This window comes from Castor canadensis, chromosome 15 (assembly GCF_047511655.1).
Source record: "Castor canadensis chromosome 15, mCasCan1.hap1v2, whole genome shotgun sequence".
In the NCBI taxonomy this organism is placed as follows: Eukaryota; Metazoa; Chordata; class Mammalia; order Rodentia; family Castoridae; genus Castor; species Castor canadensis.
Window position 1 is genome coordinate 18,535,727 of NC_133400.1, and position 26,764 is coordinate 18,562,490.

The 26,764-nt window shown below is 52.8% G+C and overlaps 2 protein-coding genes across 2 annotated transcripts in view; one reads left to right on the plus strand and one right to left on the minus strand.

The window, feature by feature from the left end:
- The window catches only part of Atp6v0d1 (ATPase H+ transporting V0 subunit d1), a 39,722-nt gene extending 26,539 nt beyond the window's left edge, over positions 1-13,183 (plus strand). The window contains exons 3-8 of the mRNA XM_020171109.2: positions 6,909-7,087; positions 8,608-8,687; positions 11,949-12,026; positions 12,151-12,327; positions 12,418-12,495; positions 12,601-13,183. Coding sequence (XP_020026698.1) covers positions 6,909-7,087; positions 8,608-8,687; positions 11,949-12,026; positions 12,151-12,327; positions 12,418-12,495; positions 12,601-12,762 — 754 coding nt within the window. The 3' untranslated portion in view covers positions 12,763-13,183. The remainder of the gene's footprint in view (positions 1-6,908; positions 7,088-8,607; positions 8,688-11,948; positions 12,027-12,150; positions 12,328-12,417; positions 12,496-12,600) is intronic.
- Positions 13,184-13,642: 459 nt separating this feature from the next.
- On the minus strand, positions 13,643-19,045 carry Hsd11b2 (hydroxysteroid 11-beta dehydrogenase 2). Its single transcript, XM_020171108.2, has 5 exons — positions 18,650-19,045; positions 15,251-15,463; positions 14,953-15,138; positions 14,702-14,839; positions 13,643-14,525 (listed from the first exon to the last, which is right to left on the minus strand). The coding sequence occupies exons 1-5, from the start codon at positions 18,912-18,914 to the stop codon at positions 14,110-14,112; spliced, it is 1,218 nt and encodes a 405-aa protein (XP_020026697.1). The 5' UTR covers positions 18,915-19,045; the 3' UTR covers positions 13,643-14,109.
- Between the last annotated feature and the right edge of the window lie 7,719 nt (positions 19,046-26,764).

The window sequence follows — 26,764 nt, forward strand, 5'->3', positions numbered from 1 at the left end:
AGTGCATTTATTGCCAGAGCCCAGCCTTCACCTTCGCCTTGTTTACACAAGGCTCCTTCAGCTTCCTGGTGAATGTTCTGGTCTTGCCAGCTAAACTGGCCGAAGGAAACCTAACCTCATGCCAACGGTCAGAGGGTAGATGTTATCCATTTTTCTGCCCATTTGCCCACCTGCCTGTGCGTATAGCTCCTGGCCTGCCTTGGTCTCAGTCTGCCAGGCCATGAAACTGGAGAGGACTCAGCGTGACTGAGACAGAGCAGCCAGCCGCCAGCTCTTTGCTGGAGGTTGGCTGCAAGCACCAAGTGTGCTTAAAGCAGCCAAGTGCTATCCTGTGGCAGGCTATCCGAATCTGCCACTTCCCCACCCCTTCCATTCATGGGCGACTGTGGCTTACAAGCCTTCCAGTCTACTCACTCCTGCCTGCACTTGGGAAGAGCTCAGCAGCCACGCGTCAGCTGGTCTGAGCCTGTGGCTACTTGTTTCCTGACCCCCTCATCTCAAATGACCTGTTTCTCTGCTCCTCTGCTCTCCACTTCAGCCACCCTTCTTCCTCACTGACGGCTGCTCAGGGCCATGTCACTACCTGGAACTGGTCCACCCCAAAATTGCTGTGTCAGGCATCCCCCTCGCCCCCCACAGCCTTCAGGCCCTCCAACCCACTCTCAGTCTCTTTGTGGGCCATGGGTTCTGGACTCAGCAGGACACTGGGCCTTGCTTCCTCCCCTGCTGCCCCTTCTGTCTTCATTTCCCGCCTCCCCAGCTGAGGTTCCCTGGTCCATCATTCGCGCTCTCTTCTGCCAACATCCGCAGCTCTCTTGGCTGCCTGACTCATGGTCCCGCCCGGCTGGCAGCCCCCCAGCCCTGGAGGAATCCTAGAGCCTCCAGCCTGGAGCTGCCCTCCCCCCACCTCTACTGCTGGGAGCAAAGCTAGGGAACCCAGCCTTTGGGGGTGGAGGGTGGGGGGAGTCATTTTTGCTGCCAGACATGCATGCTCACCCACTCAGCTAGCTTCAGCTTGTCTCTGCCCAGTTGCCTCTTCCTCTACCTACTCAGTACCCTGCAGCTGCCCCCACCAAGAGTGGGAAGACCATCTCCCCATCTTAAACACCATCCTGTCCCCAGCCTCCTCCTGCCTGGGCAGATGGCCCATGTCCTCCTCTACAAAGACAATAAAAGCCAGTATACCTCCTAATACTGCATTTGCACTCCACCCCCAAGCCCCATTACAGTGGAAGAAGCGCCCTCCCTCTGGGATCCCTCTGGGATCTTTCCACCAGCATTCTGATTCCCTTCACCTTACTCCCTGGACACTCACTGAGTGTCTATCCAGCCACTTTCCCTTCCTTTCTGTTAGCTTCTAACACATTTTCTGAATTTCAAACACCCTTAAAAACCCAACCCAACTCATATAGCCTAAACTTTTACATTTCCTATCTGTTCTTTCACCTCCCCCCATCCTCCCTCAAGTCAGTTTCCAACAGTCCTATCACTCCACCACAAGCCTTTGGCTAGGGCCACTCCTGGCCTTCATGTGACCAAGGTCTTCAGGCCTGGTCACTGGGTGGCCTCCAGCCCCCAGCAGCCTCCTCCTCTCATGATTTCACTCTGACTTAACTCCTACCTCCCTGGCTGCTCTTCCTCCTCCTCTGCACCAGCAAACCATCCCAGGTGTGAGGAGTGTTGCAGAAGGGATGAAGTCTTCCTTTGTGGTCTGTGCCACAGTGCTCCTCAGGCTGGGGACTCAAGACTGGTTTCCCCGAAAGTGGTAACTTGGCTGAGGGGAAAGTTGTTTAAAGGAAGAATTGGGGAAGAGGGTCTAGGTTTGAGGTAATTATACATGTCCTGAAAAGGGATCATGGAGCCCCTGGCCCTATGGCCTCAACAAGAGCCTCCAAGTGTGGTATCCCTCTATGAAGGAGGAACCTACCCTAGAAACGCCCAGAAGAATGTACCCAGAGAAGAGAGTGCAGTTCTCCAGGGATGGGGTGAGTCTGAGACTCCATCCTGAGCCATGGCTGCCTGCAGATAAAACTAACTTATCCAGATACAGAGGTTGGGACTACCACAGAGATCAGATAGCTCCATACCTCAGAGAGCCTCTGCCTTCAGAACTGTCCTAGGATGGCCAGTACAGAAGGTGATGAGCTCCCTATCATTGAAGGTCTACATGCAGAATCTGGTCAAGACATGTACCCTCTGTATAAGAGACCATATCCAGTGCCTTTGTAGATCCCAGCAAGCCTGCAACCAACACACATGGCCAGTACTTGCTCTGGGCCAAATCTAGTGTCAGGAGGGAGATGCATAGACATGGGGGCATGCCAATGGTGGTGTAGACAGTGCCTAGAGAGGCCTGTGGGCAGCTTCAATTAATGGGACTAGGGTTCACAGGTGGCGTCTCAATATTAGGAAGACTCCAGGGTCAGGTGGGGTTGGAGAGGTTATTTGAGAGAGCAGGTAGCCATAGTGGAGGCTGCTGCCTGGTGTGGGGCAGTCTGAGTGAGACAGGTCCTCCTTAAATAGATTGTCAGCATGTGGTCTTGAGATGAATGAGCTCAACTTCATGGTGCTAACATGTTAATATGTTGCTATAACAAGAGCTCCTGTTAGGCCTAACCATTAACTTGCTGTGTGACTTGGGATAGAACCTCTTTTAGGGATTTTGTTGTTGTTTCAGTCTTGGAGGAGAACTTGATCTAGGCCATTCCATGATGTTTTCCCACAGAAGAGTCAGCCCCTGAAGGGAAGCTGGGAGGTTGCTTGTAGGAGTATTGATCTTTGTCTCTGGGGAGTCTCAGGTGGGCCCTAAAGGCCCTTGGATGAGTGAGCCTCTCTGGTGAGGGTCTTTTCTAGTGTACAACACCTACCTACAGCCTAGGTGCCTACTGGCAGAGCCTGTATGTAGGAAACTTGCCTTATCTTGGGGAGCTGAGGTCTCATATTTCTCCTGTGTAAAGGGCCTCACTACCACCGGTTGGAGTGGGCATCTAGAACAAGGCTGTGTCTCAGGACAATGACCTCCAGTGCCCTGTGGGCCTGCCAGCACATCTGCCATTTTATCCAGGCTGTGTATCTTCCATCTTGGGCCCTGCTTGGTCATAGATCAGCATCAACTTTCCCTGGGCCTCCCTACCCTGACCCTCCAGCCCTCTCTATCTGCAACAAGCTGGGTTTGTGGGCAGACTACAAGTTTCTGCAGACTGGGACTCTCAACCTATTGTGGTTTCTGGGTTCTGCATTAGGTGTGGCCCCTGTCTGGAGAGCCAGGAATGACCCTGTTCTTCTGGGCTTGAGGAGAAGCACTACCTGGAATTCCTCAATGCCTAGAAGGCTTAAATCAGGGCAGTAACCCAATCAGGCCTCTAAGGATGTGCAGGATTTTAATAAGGAGAAGGTCAGGCCTTACCAGCTCTTATGGGCTATCTCTCACTTATCCTGATTGCACAGGGGAAATTGAGGCCTGAGAGTTGTATGCTGAGGTCATAGTGAATAATTCTATTCATTTGCTATCTGGACAGGAGTCTTCAGGACCTAGAGGTAATTTAGTACAGATATTGTCACTAGCAGCTCATGAGAGCACCTAGTGTGGCTGCAGGTGAACAGACCTGCAGATGTACCCAGTCATCATGGCCCCTTGACCAGGACCAGGCTAGTCTTCAGGGCTGAGAAGCCATGTCACTCCAGCAGGTGGCACCAAAGGGCACAGTGGCAAGGCAGGGTTGGCTAGGGACTCTGAAGGCTTCTTGTAGGAAGTAACTTCCCAAACTCCAGCCTGAGACTTCTGGGACCCAAGCTGTTTTAGAGACACAGGACAAGGGAGGGCCTCAGGGCAGAGGATTACAGACTGCCCTCCCCCCCCCAGGCCTCTTTGGCCTGGCGGGTAGCCGGCCATCCATTCCCCAGCTGTCTTCCCCTGGAGGAAGATGCTGACCAGCTGGAACCTCATTCTCTCCTATTGAGGCCAACTGAGGGGAGAAATAGAGTAGCAGATCTCTAGGGGTAGAGAGGCAGCTGCTGAAGCCAGGCAAGGAGGAGGAGGAGGGTTTCCCTGATTGCTGAATCCTTGGCCTTAGAAGAAAAAAGTCATATGGCTGGGTTACATCATCTCTGCCAGGCCTGTCCTGTCTTCCATATCCCAGGAAAGAGGATTCTGACCCTCACTGAGTTGGGGGAAAATCGGAGGCCTCTGCTGCAGCAACCTTGTCATTGGCCCAGGGGTGAAGAGAGTGGGGGAAGGAAATGCTAGGCCTGGCACAGGATAAAGGCTGACCTGCCTTGGGTAGAAGGAAACCATAGAAGAAATTGAGTAGGACAATTATGAGTGTCCCTTACTTGGTCCAGCATTTCCCTTTGTGTTTAGCTAAGGCTTATAGGAAGAGAGGCTGAGGGGAGCTGGGGGCAGGGACAGGTAGGGAAGCTACCACTGGCCTTTATATGAGCTGTCAGGGCTGAAAAGTGAATCACAGCTAGCCTTTTCCACATCACTGGAGAAACAGCAGCAAAGCCAGACACAGAATCTTACCACAGAGCTCTCCTCTGAGGTTTGCCCAGGACCCTTGGGAATGCCAAGGTCCCTCCTTTGGGCCCTGACCCGTCTTGCACCCAACCTAAACAAACACCCTGAGTTGTAGATACAAGGATTGGGGAAGTTTAGAAGAGAAAACTGGCTTATGGAGATTCCTCTGAGAAGATGAAGCTAGATGAGGAGTATAGAGCCAGGGCATGGGGTCCTGGACAGGGGTAGAAGTATATGGGCAGTAGCTATGTGGACAGAGCTCCTCTGCCTTATGTTGTGACAGGGCCTGGTGCTGGTCTTTTCTGGGCCTTATCTGCCCTGATAGGGTGATGATTGTGGGATAACTTAGATAACATGGGCCCAAGAGATGTGTTCTCTTTCTTCCTGTTTGAAGCATGTGAATATATAAGAGCATCCTTAGGCTTGGGGACAGGGCCTTTGTGGCTATCTCCAGGTGTGTTATGGGTGGAATGTAGGTAGAATGTCGAAGAATTGTAGGTGTGTCCTGGAATACACGAGATGCAGAAGACATCAATGCCATAGGAAGCATGGCTGTGCAGGGTAGAGAAAACATAGGCTGGGGCTGGAGACCAATGCACAAAGCTCTGAAAGGCTCTCTCTTTAAGTTCCCTCCACTGCCAGCTCTGTGGGATCAGGGCAGGAGGCTGGCCATATGTGCCTCTTGGCTTGCAGCTGCAAATAGGCCCTGCCTGAGGCCTTCAATTTGGGAAGGGGGTGGGTGCTGTTTCTTCTCTGCACATCCTGTAGCTGACCCAGCCAGATGGGGGGTGAAGAGAGGGCAACTGCCTGGCTCTGGGCCCAGGAGAGCAGAGGTTGTAGCAGGGCTCTGGGTTGGGTGGGAGCTGGTGGAGCAAGCAGGGGGAGTAGGGTCAGACTAGGACAGGAGCTGCGACCTCTTCCTCCTGCTGCCTTCCTGGAGGGCCCTGTAGGAGTATCCCCAGTAACTGGCCCTCTTAGCTGAGGCCTGGGCCCTGGGCCACCATCTCCTTCCCTTTGGTCCCTTGGTACTAGGGACCACCTCCTACCAAGGCCCTCCTTGAACAGCCTCAGCACTCAGTCCTCAAGATTCTGTCACAGGGAAGGACCCTAGCTCCAGCCTGCCTAGAAGTCAGAATAAGACAGTAGCTTCCATCCCACTTTCATCCTTCCTACTTTCATCCTCCCCATTGCCAAGCCTGACCTTCAAGAATATTCCCCTGAGGCCTCATCCAGCTCCTTTGTGCCCTGGGTTTATCCCTGATATCAGGCTGAAAAATAGTTGTGGCTATACAGCCAGACTATGGCTGAGGTCTTCTTCCCTTCTTCATTCCATTCCATCATAAGTGACTACACAGAACTCTCTGCCCCAACCCCTTTTTAGCCATGTCTTTTGGTTGGAGACAGAGCTTTGTCCCTTGCCAAGTCGGAACTGGGCAACCCCACCCTCCCTAGCTCCACAGCCACCTCTGCTGCCCATGTACTTTCCAGAGCTGGCCTCCTACAGTGACCTAGGGGAGCTTCAGCCTGGGACTGACCTCAGTCTGGGCTGTTAGGTCTCTTGTCCAGGTCCTCCTGGACAGATGCCTGGATCTGGATCTGGTCTTGGGCCCTAAGGAGAGGACAGTTCTCTCTCTTTGGAAGAGGGCTGTTCAGGTCTGCCTGACCTGGCCTTTGCTCCAGAGGAGACCTCCACAACTCTTTTCTGGCCTGTCTTGGAGAAGCCTCTCCCCACTCCACTCCTCAGCCTTTCCATCTGCCTCTGTGTCCTGTCCCACAGTGGCCCTAACTGGACTGTGATACTCCATGTTTACTTCCTGGTCATGGATCCCTGGATGAATGAAATAGGAATCCTCAGCCTGGCCTGAACCCAGCCTCATCACTTCCCTGACTGGTAGCACTACCCCACTAGTGCTCAAATGCAGCCTCACTCAGTGTGTGGCTTCAGGCCTTTGCACACACTGTTCTCTCTTCCGAGAAGACATTTTCATCTCTCAGTCCTTTTATCTCTCAGCTCCTGACCACACCCACTCCTGGGCTGGGCTCATTTCCATGTGCCCATGGTTCCTGTGTCCTATTAGAACAGTGTGAACACTGTGCGGGAGTTACTGTTTCCCAGTCACTCATGGGACATGAATCCTCCATCCCAAGAGAGAGGCCATATCTGTCCTGTGTTCCTGGTGCTAGATGGGGTCAGGAACTTGAGAGGAACTTGGACAGGAAGGTGCCCAAGGATACAGCCAGAGGAACCTATGCAGTATCCATGAGCCAGCACATACTGTTGGCTGGTGCTGGGCTAGGACCAGCGTGGTGCTGGGCTAGGGCGTGGTGCTGGGCTAGGACTTCCAATCCCCCCACCTCAGTGGGCTGTTCTGTTGTGGTATGTCTCCCACAGTTACAGCTACATGATCGACAACGTGATCCTGCTCATCACAGGCACACTGCATCAGCGCTCCATTGCGGAGCTTGTGCCCAAGTGCCACCCACTAGGCAGCTTTGAGCAGATGGAGGCTGTGAACATCGCACAGACACCTGCTGAGCTCTACAATGCTATTCTGGTGGACACACCCCTGGGTGAGCTGCTGTGGTAGAAGCAGGAACTGGGTAGAGGTCTTGGTATCAGTGCCTCAGTGTGGGCTTTGTAGACTGCCAGGTATGGAACAACCCTGAGCCAGAAAGTGAGACCTGCCTGCTGCTGATGATCTTTATCCTTCCCTGCTTCCCCCTCTTATTCTCCTTCCCTACTTCTCTTCTGTTGTTTTTGCTGGGCCAGGCAGGCTACCCCCAGGGCCTGACTTAGACCATCTAACTTTGGAAATGGTCTGGTTTCTCAGAATATAGCTCATGGAGAGGAAAGAGAGAGGCTTAGGTACCTTGAAGTCCTGAGAGCTCTGAAAGACTGGGGCCGCATGCATGGCCAGAGTGGCTGCCTGCCTATGAAGCAGCGGAGGAAAGCAAACAGCTTCATTTGCCTCTACTGAGCAGGTCCCATGGGCCAGGTCAGACAGTGTCTGGCAGGATGCAGGGTCCATCTCAGAGGCCAAGGAAGGGAGGAGAATCGGGAGCTTCCTGTAGGGCCCCGCCTAGGCAGTGCTGGCTCTTGCCTGCTTAGGAGGCTTGGGAGAAGGTGTGAGGTCCATAACCAGCTAGTGCCTTCATAGCCAAAGTCTAGAGCCCTGGGGCACCATTCCAGGAAACTACCAAAACTGAACCACAGAGCCAGGTGCTGGTGGCTCACACCTGTAATCCTAGCTACTCAGGAGGCAGAGATCAGGAGGATTGCAGTTGGAAGCCAGCCCGGGCAAATAGTTTGCGAGAGCCTGTCTCAAAAAACCCTATCACAAAAAAATTGGGCTGGTGGAGTGGCTCAAGGTGAAGGCCCTGAGTTTAAGCCCCAGTACTGAAAAAAAAAAAAAAAAAATTGAGAGGCCATACCTACCTGCTGACATAGTCTGCTTTAGATGCTCACCGTAACTCTGAGCTAGTTCTGACCATTTGTGGCTTCTGCAGTTTCTTCATTTTTAAAGGAGAGACAGAGCAGTGAGTCTACAGGCCCTCTTTGTAGGGCGGGGGGTGAGGGTGTTGCACTGTCCTACTATGGCCTCTTCTAGCCCCACAGTGGCCCCCTGGGTCACTGGTCCATGCCCACCCAGCTGCCGAACTCATTCCTTTTCTGAAGGAGGAGGCTAGTTTTCCAAGTGTGGGAGCCAGGCCCTCCTAGGGGATGCAGAATAGTGGGCGTCAGGCCCCAAATCCACAGCTGCCCCTGGAGAAGGGAGAATCTCATGGCCTCTTATGCAAGCCTGTCTTTGGCATGGTCTAAACTTGGGTCTGCCCCAGCGGTGATTAGATCATGTTATGGCTGGCCGCCTCCTTTATAAATCAATTTTAGGAGCAAGGAGGCAGGAAAAGCTCAGGTCAGTGCTCATGGCCCAGAGAATTGCTTTTGCCCCTTCCAAGGTAATATCTCAGACTGGATTGCAGGCCCCCCAATATCTAGCACAGTAGGTCTTGTGGCAGGGGTCCTTTGTGTTCTGCAGAGTTCTTGCCTATGCTTCTTGCACACCCCTGACACCCATGTCTTTCTTCCCCAGCGGCTTTTTTCCAGGACTGCATCTCAGAGCAGGACCTTGATGAGATGAACATTGAGATCATCCGCAACACACTCTACAAGGTAGTGCCCTGTATCAGTGGTAGGGGATTGGCCTGTCAGTGAGTGGGGCCATGGGGTGATTGTGGGATGGTGATTTATGTGAGGTGCTGGGATGGGACGCAGCTGCACCAGGCTCCTGTCCTAGAAGCTTATCTGCTTGTTCTCTGGCTCCTGTGATGGGGGCACAGCTGCATGGAACAGGTTATCCATCCTGTGGTGCCTGCGGCAGGCTCAGATAAAATCAGCAGGAGTGGCTGGTGCTCTACCGCTTGGCCTGTCAGAGCTGGCTCCTGGACAGGCACTACCCCAGCATCCAGGAGGGATATAGACTATACCCAGGTCACAGCCATTAGACCTACCCCATCTGAGCTGTTGCCAGGACAGGTATTTGAGCAAAGGTAACAGTGCTCAATTACTATGGGAGAGGGATCCAGCCAGGCATATCCAGATCATTATGACCCTTTCAGCTTCCCAGGCCTGGAGCCAGTGCCATATCCCACTATCTTCATCCCCTATCCACCTTCTTCTTCCTACTGGGCTATGGCATAGACTTGCTAACCTATGGGAATAGAGGGTGGGCTTGGGATTCCTGGGTCAGCACTGCCTTGGCCTAAAGAGATTAAGAGCCAGGGAGCAGTTAGGGACATTTGGGATAGACTGGGCTTTGGTTGTGGTAAGGTACTGAGCTATGGTGCCAAGATCCCTAATGAGCTATAGTCAGGAACATGGATCAACAGGGAGACCTTGAAGGGGGCTGGGGATGTCGATAGCCAAGGGGCCTACTGACTTAACCCTGATAGAATCTGCCTATCTAGTCTCTGCAGTGGGTTCCATTCCTGACCTTATTGGATCTAACTGGTTGACATTTGATTCAGCCTGAACCCAAGCCCTCCAGTTTCCCTGCAGGGGCCTAGACCAGCATGCAGGAATGGTCTTGTGGTAGGTGAAGGGCCTGTGTAGAGGTGATAGTGTAGGAGGGAAATGACACATATAGAAGGAAAGCATGAATCATGAGCCAGGTGGCAAGGAGTTTGCTGTGTAAGTACAGGTTCTGCATGGATAGTGGGAGAGCACTCCAAAGAAAGAGGCAGGCACAGGTCAAGTCATTGAGGGCCTTGAATGCCAGGCCAGAAGTTTGAATTTTATTCTGTGGTCAGGGTCAGCCAGTGAAAGTTTCTAGCAGAACAGATTGTGCTCAGAAAGCCCTGTTGGACTGCAGTGTGTGAAAGGTAGATTAGAGGCAAGACAGGTATCCACAACTTTCCTCATCAGGACTACCTTAGCAACTAGTATGCATCATTGTCCCATTTGAAAAATGAGGGAACTGAGGGCTCAGAGAAGTGAGGTGGTTGTCTAAAGCCACACAGTAAGTCAGCAGCAGCACTAAGGGTGACAGCTGGTTCAGCCTGTTTGCAAAAGCAAGGGCTCTTACCACCCCGCTAACAGGGAGGCAAGCCAACCCTGTCCCAGGTAGAGAGATAGAGAAAGTGTATACATACACACACACTCGTAGTGTTCCCACCCGCCCAGCTAGCCTATTGCTGGGTTTCCTGCCCTGAGACAGGGTGAGGGGTGCGGCTGTCCCCCCAGCCTCACCCACACCCTCACCAGGCCTGACTGGTTCTAGCTGGAGTCACTAGTGAGGGCTGCCCAGGCACCAGCTCATAAACACCAACCCAACACTGTGGGCCCCATGCCAGGGCCACCTGCCCGTCAGGCAATGTCCCAGCCCAGTGGCCACAGATGGGAGATTAGGCGGACCCTCAGCCGCCTGACAGGTGGGAACTGTAGGCAGCTGGTGCAGCACACATAGGCTGACTGACTTCAGGGGACAGGGTGGGGCAGGGGAGGTGACCTTGATAACTGGGTCTTGCCAGTTTCTTTAGCTATTCTAGTCTCTAGAGGAGAGGCTAGGCCACCCCAACCCTGGGATCAACCTCTTCTGGAATCAATACAGCTTGGGTAAGCAAGTGGGTAGGTAGCAGAGCATGGAGCCTAAGAAGTAGCTGGTGGCTTCTCCCACAAATAGGAACTACAGGCCCCACTTGGGTAGACCTCAGGGTCTCAGCATAGTCAGCTCAGCTTGCTACAGGAAAAACCACAGGGGACTGACTCGTAGAGGGTCTGAGAAATACTACTAAGCTGTGATAAGACATTGACAGCTATTTCTGTACCCAGGCCCTCTTATTCCTGATGATTCTTTATGTTGGGCTCCACTCTCCCCTCCCAGTCTTCTTATTCCTGACCTGTCCTAGTCTTTTGTTTCCTGTGACCTGAGTAGTCTCTTTCTGACTCTCTCCTGAGCCCAGCTTGTCTACTGTTGTTGGCCAGGCTAGGCCTGGGTTCATGGAATCCTGGGTCTCATCTCATCTCTCCCAAAATGGCAGAGCCTATGGGTCCAAGTTGATGTGGAGGGCATACCTCAGTGTGGAAAGTTTTCCGTACCTCCTGGGCCTTTCCCCCAACTTGGAAGAATAGTCTCTTGCCTGTGGACCCACAAGCTCTTTAACTATGTCACAGATAAGACCTGGAGAGTTCTGAGTGAAGGGTGTCCATGCAAGGAAGCTCCCCATAGGACCTGCAAGACCATGAAAAAGTGTGGGGGGAAAACCCCATTCATGAAGTCTGGCTTTACAAATGAGTGTTGGGAGGGACCTGAGGCTTGGGCTGACCTGTCCTTTCCTCATGCCTAGCAGATCCAATTTGCCTGGGCAGGAAGTGCTTGTTCTCACCAACAGCCCATGTACCCAGCCATTATACTTTGAGGCTGACGTCTACATAGGCAATAACCATCCTTCAGCAGGAACTAGCCTGACAATTTGGTTCCTGCTGTATGATGCCCAGGGGCTGTCTGGGAGGGGTTGAAGGAGAAGGTTCTGCAAGGTAGAGTGCAGCAAGTGCCACTCAATCTAAGCCATCTCTGTAAACACTCAAGATTAACCTTCCTTCACTAGCTCATGGACACCTGGTTTTCTGAGGCCAAGGAAGGGGAGGTTTGGGGACATTAGGGGAAGAGGAATGTAGAGAATCAGGAAGAAGAGAGAGCCTGGCTCTCTGGGATGAAGAGTGGGAGATATGCATCCTGAAGCAAACAGTAATCCAGAAACTTCTGTGGGCGGCAGCAGGCTACTACTGCTTGGCTTTTTATTAACTGTTGAAATTGATAGATATTTTAGGGGGTTTGCCATAGAGCTGCCCTAGCCCATCCCTACTATAAAAGGGGCTGGAGAGGGGAAGAGGGAAATCCTTGCTTGCACTAAGCAAGCTTCATATTCTGCACAGGCCTACCTGGAGTCCTTCTACAAATTCTGCACCCTACTGGGTGGGACCACAGCTGATGCCATGTGCCCCATCCTGGAGGTGAGTGCCTGATCATTCTGCCTGCTGGTCCCTACTGCCTCTGGCTTAGGGGAACTTCTGCCAACTGACTGGCTACAGCCTCCTTCTTCCTCCCTCTCTCCTTGCCTGTGCACTGATTCCACAGTTTGAAGCAGACCGCCGCGCCTTCATCATCACCATCAACTCTTTCGGCACAGAGCTGTCCAAGGAGGACCGTGCCAAGCTCTTTCCTCACTGCGGACGCCTCTACCCTGAGGGTTTGGCTCAGCTGGCTCGGGCTGATGACTATGAGCAGGTCAAGAACGTGGCTGATTACTACCCGGTGAGTGCCCTGGCTGGCAGAATGGTGGGTGGGCATGTTGGCACCATGCACCCCTCAGCAACACCCTCATACTCATGCTTCCCTGGCCAGGAGTACAAGCTGCTCTTCGAGGGTGCAGGCAGCAATCCGGGAGACAAGACCCTGGAGGACCGGTTCTTTGAGCATGAGGTGAGCACAGGTCTCTTGCAGGGCCTGCCAGACATAGGGAGGGTTATGGCTTAGGCCTGACTCTGGCCACTGCCATCTGTACACCACACCTGTCTCTGTCCACAGGTGAAACTGAACAAGTTGGCCTTCCTGAACCAGTTCCACTTTGGTGTCTTCTATGCCTTTGTGAAACTCAAGGAGCAGGAGTGTCGCAACATTGTGTGGATTGCTGAGTGCATCGCCCAGCGCCACCGTGCTAAGATTGACAACTACATCCCTATCTTCTAGCATTCTGATCCAAGGCTTCCAAGTGCACTGTGTGTGTGCTACCCATGGCTCACCTGCCTGCCCTGGGGGGGGGGGTAGCACATTGTCCTAGGGGCTGCCCAGCTTCCCTGATTCCCTCTGAGACTGCTCTTAGGCCTGAAAAGAGGCTGGGCACCTCTCCCCTGACCCAAGAATGGACCAATATCCCTTCCAGAGCAATGAGGCCCCCTCAGCCCTGTGTTTACAGCCACTGACATGTCTGAGAAGCATGTGGTCACTTTCATGTCCCTCCCTAAATTGAGGACCCCTAGGGGCAGTGTGAGCCTCCTCCCTGTGGGCCACTCCCAGAGCTAGGGCCCATGGGAAGGATAGTGTATGTCATTGGGGCATGGGGGAAGCAGCTCAGCTGTGCTCCTGAAATAATAAAACTGCTCTAACTCTACTGTCTGCTGCCTCCTTGGGCCCTAATAGCTCAGACCCCTGACTTCCTTCATGACAACACCCTTGCTGAGCCTCCCCTACAGAGCCCAGATTCCTCAGGGGCAGAGTCCCTGGAGGACAGCGCCTTCCTGTGCTGGAGGTGAAGATGCAGCGATGGGGCTGGAGATCTGGTTCTAGCCCTGGAGGGCTCCAGATTTCCATAATTGCTGCACAACTCCCCACAATCTGTTGTTACCCTACTTTCCCTAAGCTTAAGGATCAATCATTTGCCTAAGATCAATGGAGGAAGAGTGTGAACCACTGTGGGCCACAGTGAGTCTAGTCAGGCCTGAGTACCCACGAACTTTGGGTCCCCATGTTGAGCTCCAGGAGCTCCCAGGCAGTTCCCAACCTCTGCCACACAGCCACATTCTGTCACTCAGGCAACCAGGCTGTCACCTCTAAACACTGCATCTCCCTATTCTAGGAGAAATAAAAATTTGTCTTTATTTAAAAAGTAGGGTATGCAGCTTTCCTGTGCCTTGGGGTAGGTGGTTGGGGTCCTAATTCTTGAGCCAGTCAAGAGGCAGTTCGGATTTACCCTGGAATTACAGCACTTGAGGCACTGGTGCCAAGAAACAATCCTGAGGAGGTCCCCAGCCCACCCAGTCTCTCCTTAGTTTGCAGAGGCACTGTCTGTAGGATCCTGTCAAAGGCTACAGCTAAATCTTATACTAACCTCCCCATCCAGCTGGGTTCACCAAGCTGTAGGGTAGAACATTGTGCCCAAGAGGGTCTCTGTGGGCTCATGAAGCAGTGGAGAGGCCCAGAGGCTCACTGGGAAACCTGAGGCTCTAGGGCAGACTTGGGGATTCATAATGGCCAGGAGAGGGCCAAGGGCTCATGGAGCCTCTCGTGCTGGAGCAGATATGCCTATCTGCACATGGCTCACCGAGCAGCCACTGGGGAAGGTTCCAGATTTGAGTTTGGATCCTGGAGTGTGTCCTGTGCAGGGATAGAGCCAGGCTGGCCAGGCCGCAGTGCTCGGGGCAGACAGTGACTGATGAAGTAGATCTGCAGGAAGCGGCGCCGCAGGCTCTCTGGCAGGTAGTAGTGGATGAAGTACATGAGCCCCAGGCCACGGCCCGGGTAATAGCGGCGACGGGGCCGAGCTGCCAGCAGTGCATCAGTGATGGCATCTACAACTGGGCTGAGATCGGGCAGTGCCAGGTGGAGTGAATGTAGGAACTGCCCATACAAGTGCTCAATGTAGTCTTCACCATAGGCCTGCAGAAGCTCTTCTGGCAGGTTGGCCAACAGCAGTTGCTTGCACTGCTCCCAGTGCTTCACATTTGTCACTGACTCTGGGAAAGGGGTGGCAAAGTCAAAGGGCACTCAGCTAAGGGAGCCAAAGGCCACTGGTCTATTTAACCTGAATTGCACCTCTAGTCAAAGCCTCCCCTACCCCATAAGACCATGCCTACCCCTCCTTTCCCAGCCCCATCCCCATGCATTCCCTACCCCCAGCCCTGACCCTCACCTGTCTTGAAGCAGCCAGGCTGAATGACGCTGACCTTGACCCCCCAGGGAAGCAGTTCACAGCTGAATGTGTCCATAAGCAATGCCATAGCTGCCTTGGAGGTTCCATAGGCTGCCAAGCATGGATATGGCATGTCTCCTGGGGTATAGAAGAGGGGATGAGGAAACTGAGCTTAGCCAGGGTCTCCCCAAATCTTCCCTTGCCCTGCAGCAGCTCCTTTTCTGCCCTGTTCAGAGGGGGAGCGCACTCACCTGCTGGGCTGCCCAACGTCACAATGCGACCCCTTGAGCGGCGCAGGAGTGGCAGGAGGCCTTTGGTCAGCTCAAGTGTGCCAAAGAAGTTCACCTCCATGCAGTTGCGGAATGCGGTGAAAGGACACAGTTCCACATCGGCCACCATGTCATTGAGGCCGGCATTGTTGACCAGACCCCACAGGCCTGAGGACATAGAGGTAAGGAAGGAAGCCTCAAGTCAGCCTCAGAGCAAATCTGCAATCCCTACCATTCTCATCCCCACCTGGCCCTGCCCTCCTATAGCATGCTCACTGACCAGTGCTGGCGGTGTGAGCCTTGGTGAACTCCAGCACACGGCTAATGTCCTCTGGCTTCATCAGATCCATCTGCAACAGCTTTAGACGAGGGGAACAGCAGGCACGCAACTCTAGGGCACCGGGGCTATTCAACTCCAACACAGTGGCCAGCACCATGAAGCCCATAGCATCCAGTTTCTTGGCTGTCTCCTTGCCAAAACCAGTATCACAGCCTGGCCAGGGCAGAGGAGCCAGTGAACTACCACAGTGGTCTGGATCAGCTCAAGACAACCCAAGGATCACCAGGGTCTGATTAGGATCCAGGCTCCTGGACTCTCAACCCAACAGCAGTCACCAGCCTCTCTCCTAACAGTTATCTCTGGCACAATTTGTCTTTCTGGCTGAGCCCTGAACACAAACTCTGTAACAGCTGTCATCTTCCTGATTCCCCACGGCTTCTCCATCCAACAGGGCTCATGATTCTCACTTTACAGAAGGAACCAAGACCTAGTCTGGAATCATCTTATCCCCTGAATCCATCCTTTGCCTAAACAGCCAGAGAGAGCTTTCCAAAAATGACAATATCACTGCTGCTGAAAATTTTCCCAAGGCTTCCTGCTGTCCTCAGGACCCTGCCATCCTCAGAACGAAGCCCAAGCTGTCTGGTGCCATCATTTAGACCCTGTCCAACTGTGTGCCCCCCTCCCTTCCCAGTCTCAACATCCTGTACTACCATTCCAGGATCTAGGCAAACTGGAGGCCCATCCCCATCTCATCCCTGACCCCTCTCCCTTGGAATTCCAATCTGAGCCCCCAGGTCACTTGCCCCCAGGACAGGGACCATAGTGAGTGAAGAAAACAAATCTGCGTTTAAATCCCTTTCCACACTTGGTGAAGTGTGACCTCAGGTCAGTTACTACTCTTGGAGGCTTAATTTCTTGTCCTTGGTATGTAGAGATAAGACCCGCCAGACAGGGCCAGTGTGGGGGTCCATGGTACTGATAAGTCCCTGCTTCCTTGATGGTTTCCATTCTGATCCTGGCTCCGTGGGTGGCCAGTGAGGGGGGAGGAGGGCCAATGAGCCTGCCAGCCCTGGGGTCTTGCTGAACAGAAAAACTGCAAAGCAGCTCTGCTTCCCCACTGCTGGTCCATCAGTACCCCTCCTCATCTCAGACCTGCCCCTTCTGCTGAGGCTAGAACAAAGCTAGGCAGGGGGCTGCGAACTGGGCTTTGTGCAGCTGGGGTCCCGCCAGTCTGTGCTGAGAGGTCCTTCTGGGCAAGACTGTCTGGGGAAGGGGAGTGTGTGTGTACAAATGCATGCACTTGCCTCTGTTCCCTCCCAGAGCACACAGGCCCTCCATAGGAAAACTAAGGTCTCCCAGAGCCTCAGCTCAGGGCCCAATATAGCCACCCACATTTTACACACCCTCTTGCTCACCTGCACACACTTAGATACCTGTACACACCTCCAACCTGCCCAGACGTTCACACATGGACTTGACCCCTGTCACTCATCAGTACACAGATGTGCACATACAAGCACACAAGGCAACCAACTATATAGCCCAAACCCTGACCACATGGCTGAGCTTGGGGAGTAGCCCTGGCAAGCAGTTATCAGGGAGGGGTGGGTGGCAGTTCTGGCATGCACAATACACAGTGTTCTTGGCAGGTGGGGCAGGAGCTTAAAGTGTCTTGTAGCCTGGTGGTGACTGAGGAAACCCCAGAGTTTGTGGACACTAGGAAGATAGGAGCACACTGCTGATGCTTACACAGGGCTAGGCTGGGGAGTCCTCTTCTCACTCTCAAATCCTGAGCTTTGCAATCAAAGATGGAGAGCCCAGGTCACAGAAAGCATCCCTCCTCTCACCTCTCCCTCAGGCTCAAGGCTAGAAGTAACAGCAGTAGCACAAAGATTTCCTGAGTGAGAGCTCAGGAAAGACTGCCCACCTTTAGTACCTGAGAAGCCTGGGTCCTGCTGAGGCAGCTTACAAATTAGAAGGCAGGAAGGTATCAGCCCAATTCCCAGGGGCAGAGCCCACAACCTCATTCCTGCTTCATGCCAGGAGGATTTGGTGGCTTTCCTTCCCCAAACTCTAGAAACTGGGGTCCCGTGAGACTTCACACTTACCCTGAACTTGGGTCTCTATCATCCAGCCTGAGCCCTGCCTCATCTCTACCCTCCCACCAAAGCCCTAAGCCCTTGTGCCACGCCCCCCTGAACATTCTGGCTTCTTACCTAACAGTCAAGGAACCTCCCAAGGAAACCTCACATCCCACAGTCAGACTGGTTAATGACTGTCCCCAACCCAGGCTATGCTTATTCCTGCCTTAAGCCTCTGTCCCACACCCTCAGCGTGATCCAAGACACTTTCCTATTCCACCTCTCTCCACCTGTCCTCTGACACCCAGTTCAAGGATTTCCTCCAGAGTTCTCTCAGTCCCCACTGGCCATGGCAGAACCCCCCACTGAACTGAGGTCTCTGAGAAGCCAGCTTGCTAGTTGTCCTCAACTCAGGCCCAATGTAAGGGCAGAGCCCAAAGCACCTGTCCAAAGCAGTGGTGGTTTGGGGAGAAACTAGACTGCCCCTCCCGGACACAATCGACCAGTGCCCTCTGGCCTTCCTCCCCCTCCTCACTTCCTGCTGGGTCTGCAGCCCCCCTTTCCTTTTCCCTTGCTCTGATGACAGATTTATTCCCTGTTCTAGACAAAGGGAGCTCAGCTAGGCAACTGGAGGCACCTGAGCCCAGGTCTCCAAGAACTCCTTCCTGGGCACTGAGGACCAGGTTCCAGGATGGAGGCGAGGTGCTGGGTGCAGACTATCAACTGTTGACTCTGCATTCTGGCCGCTGGTGACTGGACCTGATAGGCAAGCTGAATGTCCAGCTGCCTCATGGTGACTTCAAGAATTTCTGAACTCCAAGGATTTCAGCCAATAGTGTGTGCCTGTGGGGGAGGGGGAGGAGGGAAATCTTACCATCTAAGCTCCTTCCTCTAGTCCCAGCGAACAGGAGCTGGGGTGTCCCACATGGGGATGCCAGATAGAGTTCAAGGAATGACTATGCTCCTGTCTCGGGTCTTCTGGATACCTTCAGAGCATTGTCCCCTGCTCCATGCGGGCTCTTTTGGCAAGGGGCACAGCATAAACCTTGAAACTCCAGAAGACTCCTCTTTTCTCAGTCACCAGTTTCCTTTGAGCACCTGCCCACTCCCTACCTCACTTTCCCTCTAACACTCTCGGCAGCGGCAGGTAGTTAACCCGGACTTGGGAAGATGCCCAGCGCTTCCTACTTGGCTCATTCCCTTGTACCCAGGGGAGGGGACTCTCACTTCTGTGCCGGGGAGCCCGCCTTGGTCGTGCCCTCTAGGTGTGCGGAACCTCCCTCGAGCCTGGAGTCCCCACGCTCTGCGCACTCACCGGTGATGAGCACCGCGCGAGTGGCCACCGGTAGGCGAGGCGGACGCGCCAGGCGGGACAACGCGATCCAGCCAGCAGCAGCCAGTACGGCGAGTGCGGCCGGCGGGGGCAGCAGGCGCTGGCACAGCCAGTCGAGCGCAGCCAGCAGCGCCAGCGCCGCCAGCAACGGGCGACCCAGACGCAGGTCTGAGCGCAGCAGCTGCAGCAGTGCGCGGGCAGCCACGAGCAGCCAGGCGCCGCCCGACGGCCAAGACCAGCGCTCCATGGCGGCCTGACCGGGCTGGGCCGGGGCGGGGCGAGGGCTGGGATAGGGAGCGCGGAGAGGGACTCGGGGCTGGAACGCGGGGTGCGGGGAAACACTGGCCAGGGGTGGGAAGAATACTCGCTTTCTCTAGTGGCCCTCGGACCTAGCTTATAAAGAGCCTCAGGGGCGGGGCGAGGGCGGGGCGGAGGCGGGACAGGGGTGGGGCTTTCCTACACTTCTCTCCCGGCACCCCCCGCCGGGCAGGTACACCCCCCCCCCGCTCCGCCCCCTCGGTCAGATCCGCTTTCGAAGAAGCCGGAACAAAGTCCTAAGTTGCTGCGTGAGGCGGAGCCGTTCGCCGCCAGCTGCCGGCCCAATCCATGTATCCTGCGTCCATTCACCCCTGAGCCCCCACCCAAGCGCCCATGCCCCCGAGCCACCACACCCAGGTGAGCACATCCTGCTCACACTTGCTCAAGACACCTGAAGACACGCACAACTTTCATTCAGGCACTTCACATTGATAGTATTGCGGTGACCGCCAGGCTTTAGGGAGCACCGCGTGGAACCAGCCCGCCCTTGCCTGGTCGCCTTCAGCCACACCCGCACCCACACGCGGTGGTTGGCTGCAGGTTCCTGGCATGCACGCCCTAATGCGCGCTCACCTGAGCAGCTCGCAGCCACAAAACCCTCCTTAGGCAGGGACTAGGGGAACAGAGTGCCCATCGGGTTTCCTGGGAATGTCTGCCCTCCTCCCTAACCCCTGGGGCCCAGCACTGGGGATGCACAACCCCACCTCTTACCACACAAGTATATTGGTGGTGGTAGGGGGCGGTGAGGGCTGGTGGAGTGGCTCAAGTGATAGAGTGCCTGCCTAACAAAGTCTAGCAAGCATGAGGTCCTGAGTTCAAGCCCCAGTGCCGCCAAAAAAAGCAAAAATAATCTGTTAGCTACATGTTTATTGTCGGGGGGGGGGGGGGAGGTGTCAGAGGAAGCATCTAGGCCTAAGAGCCAATTCAATGGGAACACCTGGGGAGTCAGCAAGGGCAGACTCTAGGACAGGGTGGTCCCTGCCCCTGCTCCCCTGAATCCCCAGGGGATAAAATAAGTGGCTGGTGTGTGGGTGCAGTTCCCTCCATGTGTGTATGAAGGTCCTTGTTTGTGTGTGGCCTGCCTTCCTACCCCCTGCCACCCCCGAGTCTGGCACCCTGTGCTGAGCATGCATGTCAGGGCTCTGCCAGGCACCAGGGAGTTGTTGCCAGTACCTGAGTGCCAGGCCCTATGCTGAGAAGAGTAAGTACAACCTATGGCAGAGGAGAGCCCTGCTCTGCTCTTGGCAAGCCTCCAGGCCTTGCCCAGCTCCTCATCTCTGCCCTCCCCAGGTTTTCAGAGGTCATGGACTCCTTGTCACAGCTCTCAGCCCTGTTGCTCATTCTCTCTCCCTCCTGTGCCTAGATTCTGGGCCAGGGTTTCATGAAAATGGTCCCTCCAAAGCCATTCTGCCACCCAGGCATAGGCTTTTTGATGGGCCAGGGAGATCTCAGCAAGGGGGCTGGGAGCAAGCTCACTTAAAGGGAGAGACTCTGGATCGAGAACCCATCTTTGCCTAGAGCCACTTCCGTGCCTCCACTTGTACCTCCCCCTAAGTATGGATGTCAGGCCAGCCCTAGCCTGGGAGGCAGGACTGGCCTGGAGAGGATGTGTGTGCCTGACGTTGGCTACATGACCTTGTGTGCCTGTGTTTGTACATGCTTAGGTTTACGGGGCTCATGGCTTGTGTGTGCCATTTGGTTGTATTCCTTTGCTATGTATGCGGTGATGCTGACTGTGCATGTACATACGTGTGTGTATTGTGTGTGTTTCCAATACTCTCCCTCTGTCTGGGGCATCCTGGTTCTGGAACTCAGAGAAACATTCCTTTTCCAAATTCATTGACTCCTGTTCCCTGAATCCATGGTCCAGGCCCAGAGGTGGGCACAGCACCTTTAGCCTGGCTTCCTGCTTTGATGGTACAACTTATATTAGTTGGATCCCCAAGATCTACGCATCCTATGAAGATTCTGGCTATAGTTTCTCCAGTCCTGCCCCATTAAGGGTTTCTTCTTTTGGTGGGGAAGGCAGATAGAAGGGGAGGCCTGGGGAGCCTTCAAGGTCAAGACCATATAGATAGTACCACTGCTTGCCAGAGCAAGAGTAGAAAGAGCTAGAGTAGGGGGATGGAGGCAGAAAAGCAAAGTGAGGAGGAGACTGAGAAACAGGGTCCTATCCTGGTCCTGTGAAGGAACTATTAAGGATCCTGACTCATCAGGAAGGCCACGATGGGGAGTGAGGGTGGATGAAATGGAAGGAATTGTCTTTGGCTGTGGAGTGTTGGATGGTTAGGGTGAAAAAAGGGGGTGTTTTCAGCTCAGCTTCTGGGACACTGTGCCACCTTGAGTGGAACCATTAGTCTTGTGAGATTTGGGTTTTGGTGGAACTGGACTTATCTGCTACATTATTATATAACCTTCCCCCTCATTCATCCTACTTCCTAAGCTAGGTGGCCATGCCTCCTTCTTCCGGGGATCTGTGCTCCAGCCCCCTTTGGCCTCCTCAGTCACTGACCCCTTCCCTTCATCAGGTGGAGGTGTTCCCGGAGTGGAAGGTGTTTCAGGCAGTCATAACTAGGAGGGGCTGGACCAGCCCTGTCTGAGGCCTGGTGCCAGGTCACACCTGCCTAGGGGCAGAGAACCAGCCTCTGCCAGAACCAGAAGTCTGGGCTGGTAGGGGCCTCCAGGGAAGAGGAGAGGGTTGAGGGGCAGAGGGCAGGAGCCCTAAAAGATAAGGCAAGGCCTGAAAGGGCAGAGGAGGAATGAAGGGCAAACCAGAAGGAACAGAGCTCTTGGAGCCACCCCACCCTCCCAAGTCCTTAGCCCACAGTCTCCTTTAGTGCTTTGTTCTACCTCCCAACTCCCCTTGGTCAGAAACCTAGTTAGCCAAACCCTTAACATGCTTCAGGCTCCGGAAGAGCAAGGGTCTGGAGCTGGCAGGCTGGCTCAGGTCTGTTCTGGTGGAGTCCAGCAACTCACTGGCACCATCTGCTGGCCTTTTGGGAGGGTGCAGTTGTGAAGGGGAGAAAGGCCAGTGACTGCTGGATTGGAAAGTGGGGGAATAGAAGTCTGGAGTAGGGGTGTACCAAGAGGCAGTCTCCAAGAGCCCCCACACTCTGTCCTCTGAGTACACTGGAGTTCCTGGAACCAGGCACTCATCACCTTTTCTTCTCTCTGCGGTGCAGCTAAGAGGCAGCTGAGTCTCTTGGAGCCCTGCCCTGGACATTGCTCATGGCCAGCACCCGCTCCACTCCTTCCCCTGGCACAATGGCCACGAGGTCCCTCTTTCTGCCAATGGCCAGTCCTTCCACCTACATTCTAGACTTCATTCCTCTCTGTTCTCAAAGACAGCAAATTTTTATTGACTTCTTACTGAGTGTCAGGTCCTGTGCTGGGACCACAGATAGAAGGACAAACACTGGCCACTTCCCAGCAGCACTCTGGCTCTGGCCACTCCCACTGGTAACCTCAATCCTGTATCCTTTTCCTCAGGCATTGTTCTCATGCTCTTTCTTGTTCTCTACTACATTTCTCTAAAGTTGTCTGTAGCTGCCATCACTGCTGTCCCTTTTCCCACTGTAACCCAGGATCAGGTCACCATCCTGACCTTACCTTATGGTAAACAGTAAGTGACTTCCTAGTTTTTAAATCCCCATAGACTCATGTCTGCCTTCCACTAACTTGGCCTCCTTGAAGCCTCTGCTCTGCTGGCCTCTCTTGCCTGCCTCGAGCCCTATCTCCCTTCCTTGCTTGTGAAGCCACCACTACTGAGTTTCCTCCTGCCTCTCTGCCTTTCCACCTCTCTGCCTCTCCCACTTCTTTCATGAACTTGTCTTCTTTGTGGGTGAGCCTCTGTTTGTGGAGGCCTCACACTCACCCCCTCCCATGAGCTCATCTTCCTACTCACATGCTGGTGACGCCCATACTCCTTCACTCTCCAGCCAAGGCCTCCCTCTTGACTCCAAGCCCACTCATCCAGCTGCCCTGGATGCCTCCCTTGGACACACATAAGCCCCTTGCACACAGCATGTCCAAACCTGGTCTCATCATCATCCTGAGCCCTGGCAACCGCCTCCTTCCCACCACATCCTCAACCTTCATTCTATGCACTGGCCTCTTGCTCTGCTGCGGGCAGAGGCCTCATAATAGCCATTTTTAGTAGGTCTCATTATCACCATTTTACATTCAAGGGAACTGAGAATACCAGAGGCTAAGAAAATCACTCAAGTCTTAAATTCAAGTACACTTGGACCATCCTCAACATTCAAACTCCAGTGTATCTGAACCCAAAGTCTGTGCTCTTGAGAACTATGTTAGTGAAAAACTAACATAGTTACAGCCACATGTGGTGTCTTAGAGAGACTCTTCTCTAAGAGAGCTTGGGATGATCTTTAGTAAATGAGATCCTTGTCCCAGTTGGCCAGGAAATGGATTGGGGAAGGTGGGAAGGGTGGAGGCTAGGAGTCTTATTGCTACATCTAGATGAGGGACAGGGGCTGAGGTCTCATTTAGACAAATCAAGCCTGAGATGTCTGTGGTCATGCAAGGTCTAAGGCCAGAGCCAGCTGGATGCCCTTGGACTCCAGCATGTCACACATGTGCCTAGATGTGAACTGGAGCCCCCCATTTTTCAGAGGTATTCTATCTAGGCTAGGCATCTAGAGATTAGGAACTTTGGTTACCTGGGAATGTGGCCAGTAAGACACAGGAAGTCAGGAGCATCACCTGAGTTTTCAAACTGTGTCTGGCACCCTCCTCTGAGTTCTTTTATTGTCTCTAGCCTCTGGTAGTCTCAGTTCCCTTGAATGTAAAATGGTGATGATAATGAAGACATTGAAGGCAGATGTTTGCGGATTCGGGTCCTAGGAGGTAGGAAACAGAGTTTGTGCTCTGCAGAGTTTTCTGGAGAAGCCCCGGAGGAAGAGAGCAAGATCTAGGTGAGAGCAGTTGCAGGGAGAGCTTGACTGACTTTGAGGGAGACCCCTGTTGGATTATCCAGTGTGACTTGAGTTATTAATAATCTTTTTTCACATTCATTGTGTTTGCTGCATGCCGGTCCTTGTGCTTAGTTTGCTTATACTTCATTGCATTTATTATCCTGGAATCATCCCTCTGTAGCAGGTCTATCATTAGCTCCTTCCTATACCTAAGGAAGTAGGCACAGAGAAGTTAAGTGCCATGCTGTAGGTCACACAGCCATCTAGACTTTATGCTTCTAGCCTTGAGGACACACTGCCCCAGGCCTTCAGCCTAGGAAGTTGGCATTATTAGTGGGCAATACCCAGGTGAAAGACCATTAACCTTTTTTTTATCTGCTTCTGGGCTGGAAGCCCAGAAGCCTTTGTTTCCCAAAAGCAGAATTAAGGCAACTTGATTGTTAAAATTAATTCCAAAACTTGCTTCCTTACAGCTTCCATCGTCCCTGATTCAGGCCTTTTCTTGGCAGAACAACTGCAAAAGATACAAAAATTAGTTGCTGTTGGCTGGCTGGTGTAATTTATTTGCATATACATAATTCAGCCCCACCCCTGGTGGCTAATACCTCCCCGGGGAAGCATAGGCTGTCTTCTGATTGCTGGTGGGGAGGCCTGTGTGTGTTGTTTTTTAAATAAACTGAAACCAGATGGAGGGGGTTTTGTTCACAGCCTTGCCTCCAATTTTCTCCAACGAATTTCTTGAAAAGGCAACCACCTATGAGTGGTGCCTGTTCTCCGAGGAGGTCCCTCACCACTGGTATGCAATAGTGAGTGGGGTTGGGATTTCTAAACGTGCAAACAAAAAGGGGAGGGAAGCAGTATTGTGGCCAGAAGGCTTTCTGGAATGTGGGGTCATCTCCTGGTGGAGCCCCAATTTAGGTCTAAGCTTACACTCTGTGTTGTCCCTCTCCTTCCCCTCCCTTGAGTTGGGGGTGGACTGAGAGTAAGGGGATAGACTGGAGTCAGAATCACCTAGAGCAACCACTTGGTAAAAATATGAGCCAGGTGCTGGTGGCTCATGCCTGCAATCCTAGCTTCTCAGGAGGCAGTGATCAGGAAGATCAGAGTTTGAAGCCAGCCCCAGGCAAATAGTTCACAAGACCCTTGTGAAAAAACCCATCACAAAAATAAAACAAAAGGGCTAGTGGAGTGGCTCAAGGTATAGGCCCTGAATTCAGACCCCAGTACCAAAAAAAAAGAATGCCAGAACCTCACATACATCTCATTTGTGACACTAGCCACTAGCCTGAGACCCCAACTCTCTAGATGGCTTGGGTTTTGTAGTCAAGGGTTATCCATCCCCGCTCCCTGCTAAAGGGACCCAAAGTCACTACAGCTTCCCTCCTGGAAATGCCAGACACTCAAAGTGATTATTGAAATAGTTTTAACCACTGGCCAGATCCAGGACTTTGTAATGCTCCTGGAGCCCTCATTCAGTGGTTCCTCACTCAGAGAGCAGAGGCAAGTGCACCCACTGGTCCCTCTGTCAAGATTTACCATTTTTCTTTAGAATGTGAATTGGGCATTGTCTTAGTGAGCTAGGACCCATTCCCCAAGTAAGGGAGAGAACATTTCTTTCCCAAAACTGACCTTCATTCCTAGCTCAGAACGTTGTTCTTTTAGAGTCCAAGCTTTTTTAGATAATCGTGTCGGGTTACATAAGGTTTTAAGATATGAACACTCAAGGAAATTCCACTGGGACAGGACTGAGAGGTCCCAGCACAAAATTTGGGCATAGGATTTGCTTTAAAGTGTTCAAGAAAAAAAATTCAGGTGTCCCAGTCTTTGCACAACTTCTTGAAAAAAAAGACGAACAGCTTTGTATGCATGTACCATTCCCCATAGAAATAAGAAAGCAAAAAGATGGATTTCAGGCTGAAAGGAAATCCCCCTGACCAGGAGCCCTGCAGTACTAGGGGAGGTCAGCTACAGAGCCAGCAGCTTGCACCAAGCTGGCATGAACTTGGCAGTCACTAGCAGCCCAGGGTCTCCCCCTCCTCTTATCTGCATTGTAGGTAACACAGATGGCAAATACAAGCCTTCAGCTTTCCAAGAAACATAAAAGAAAGAAAAACTGAGTTACTGGCAGAGAAACATTAAAATCTTGGGTTCCTAGGACTTTGTGCGCACATTTTCCACGCACCATGATTTTTATTTCATTTGTCTCTGAGAAGTGGCTCTCCGGCAGCTCTGTTGCATAAGGTGCTGGTTCCAAACACCTTGTCCCCAACTGGAGACACAGTGTAAGTTTTATCTAGGTTTGAGAAGAGTTCTGGAAGAATGACATTGTGTTCCAAGCTACACTGTTTATAGTCAATAGTAGGACAGATGCCAGAGTCTTCTTACCAGGGAAGCTAAGAGAATATTTTAAATACTGAACAGCAGCACTTCTTACTTTCAAACACAGGGTTGGTCACAAAAACCACTTATTAAAGAAAAATTAATGGGAGGAAAATGTCTTGAAGGTAGCAAACTGAAAAAGAAAAGCTTTTACAAAGGGTGTGGAAAAAATAGATTTACTATGTTGAAGAGATGGTAATTTAGGAAGGGTCAAGTTTTTTTCTAGTGCTGAACCCAGGGCATCAGACATGCTAGGCAAGTGCTCTGCCACTGAGCTACATCCCCAGTCCAGGCAAGTCCATTTTTACACAAAAATAACAAAAAGTGGTTATTTACTTTATAGAAGTCAATACTCTAATTTTTCTTCAGATCACAAAAATTTCTCCCCTTTTTATTTTATAAAAGGCTTCTCAGAAACATCCCCGTAAGTAACATTGTCTTTTCATTCATTAGTTCCTTCCTTCCT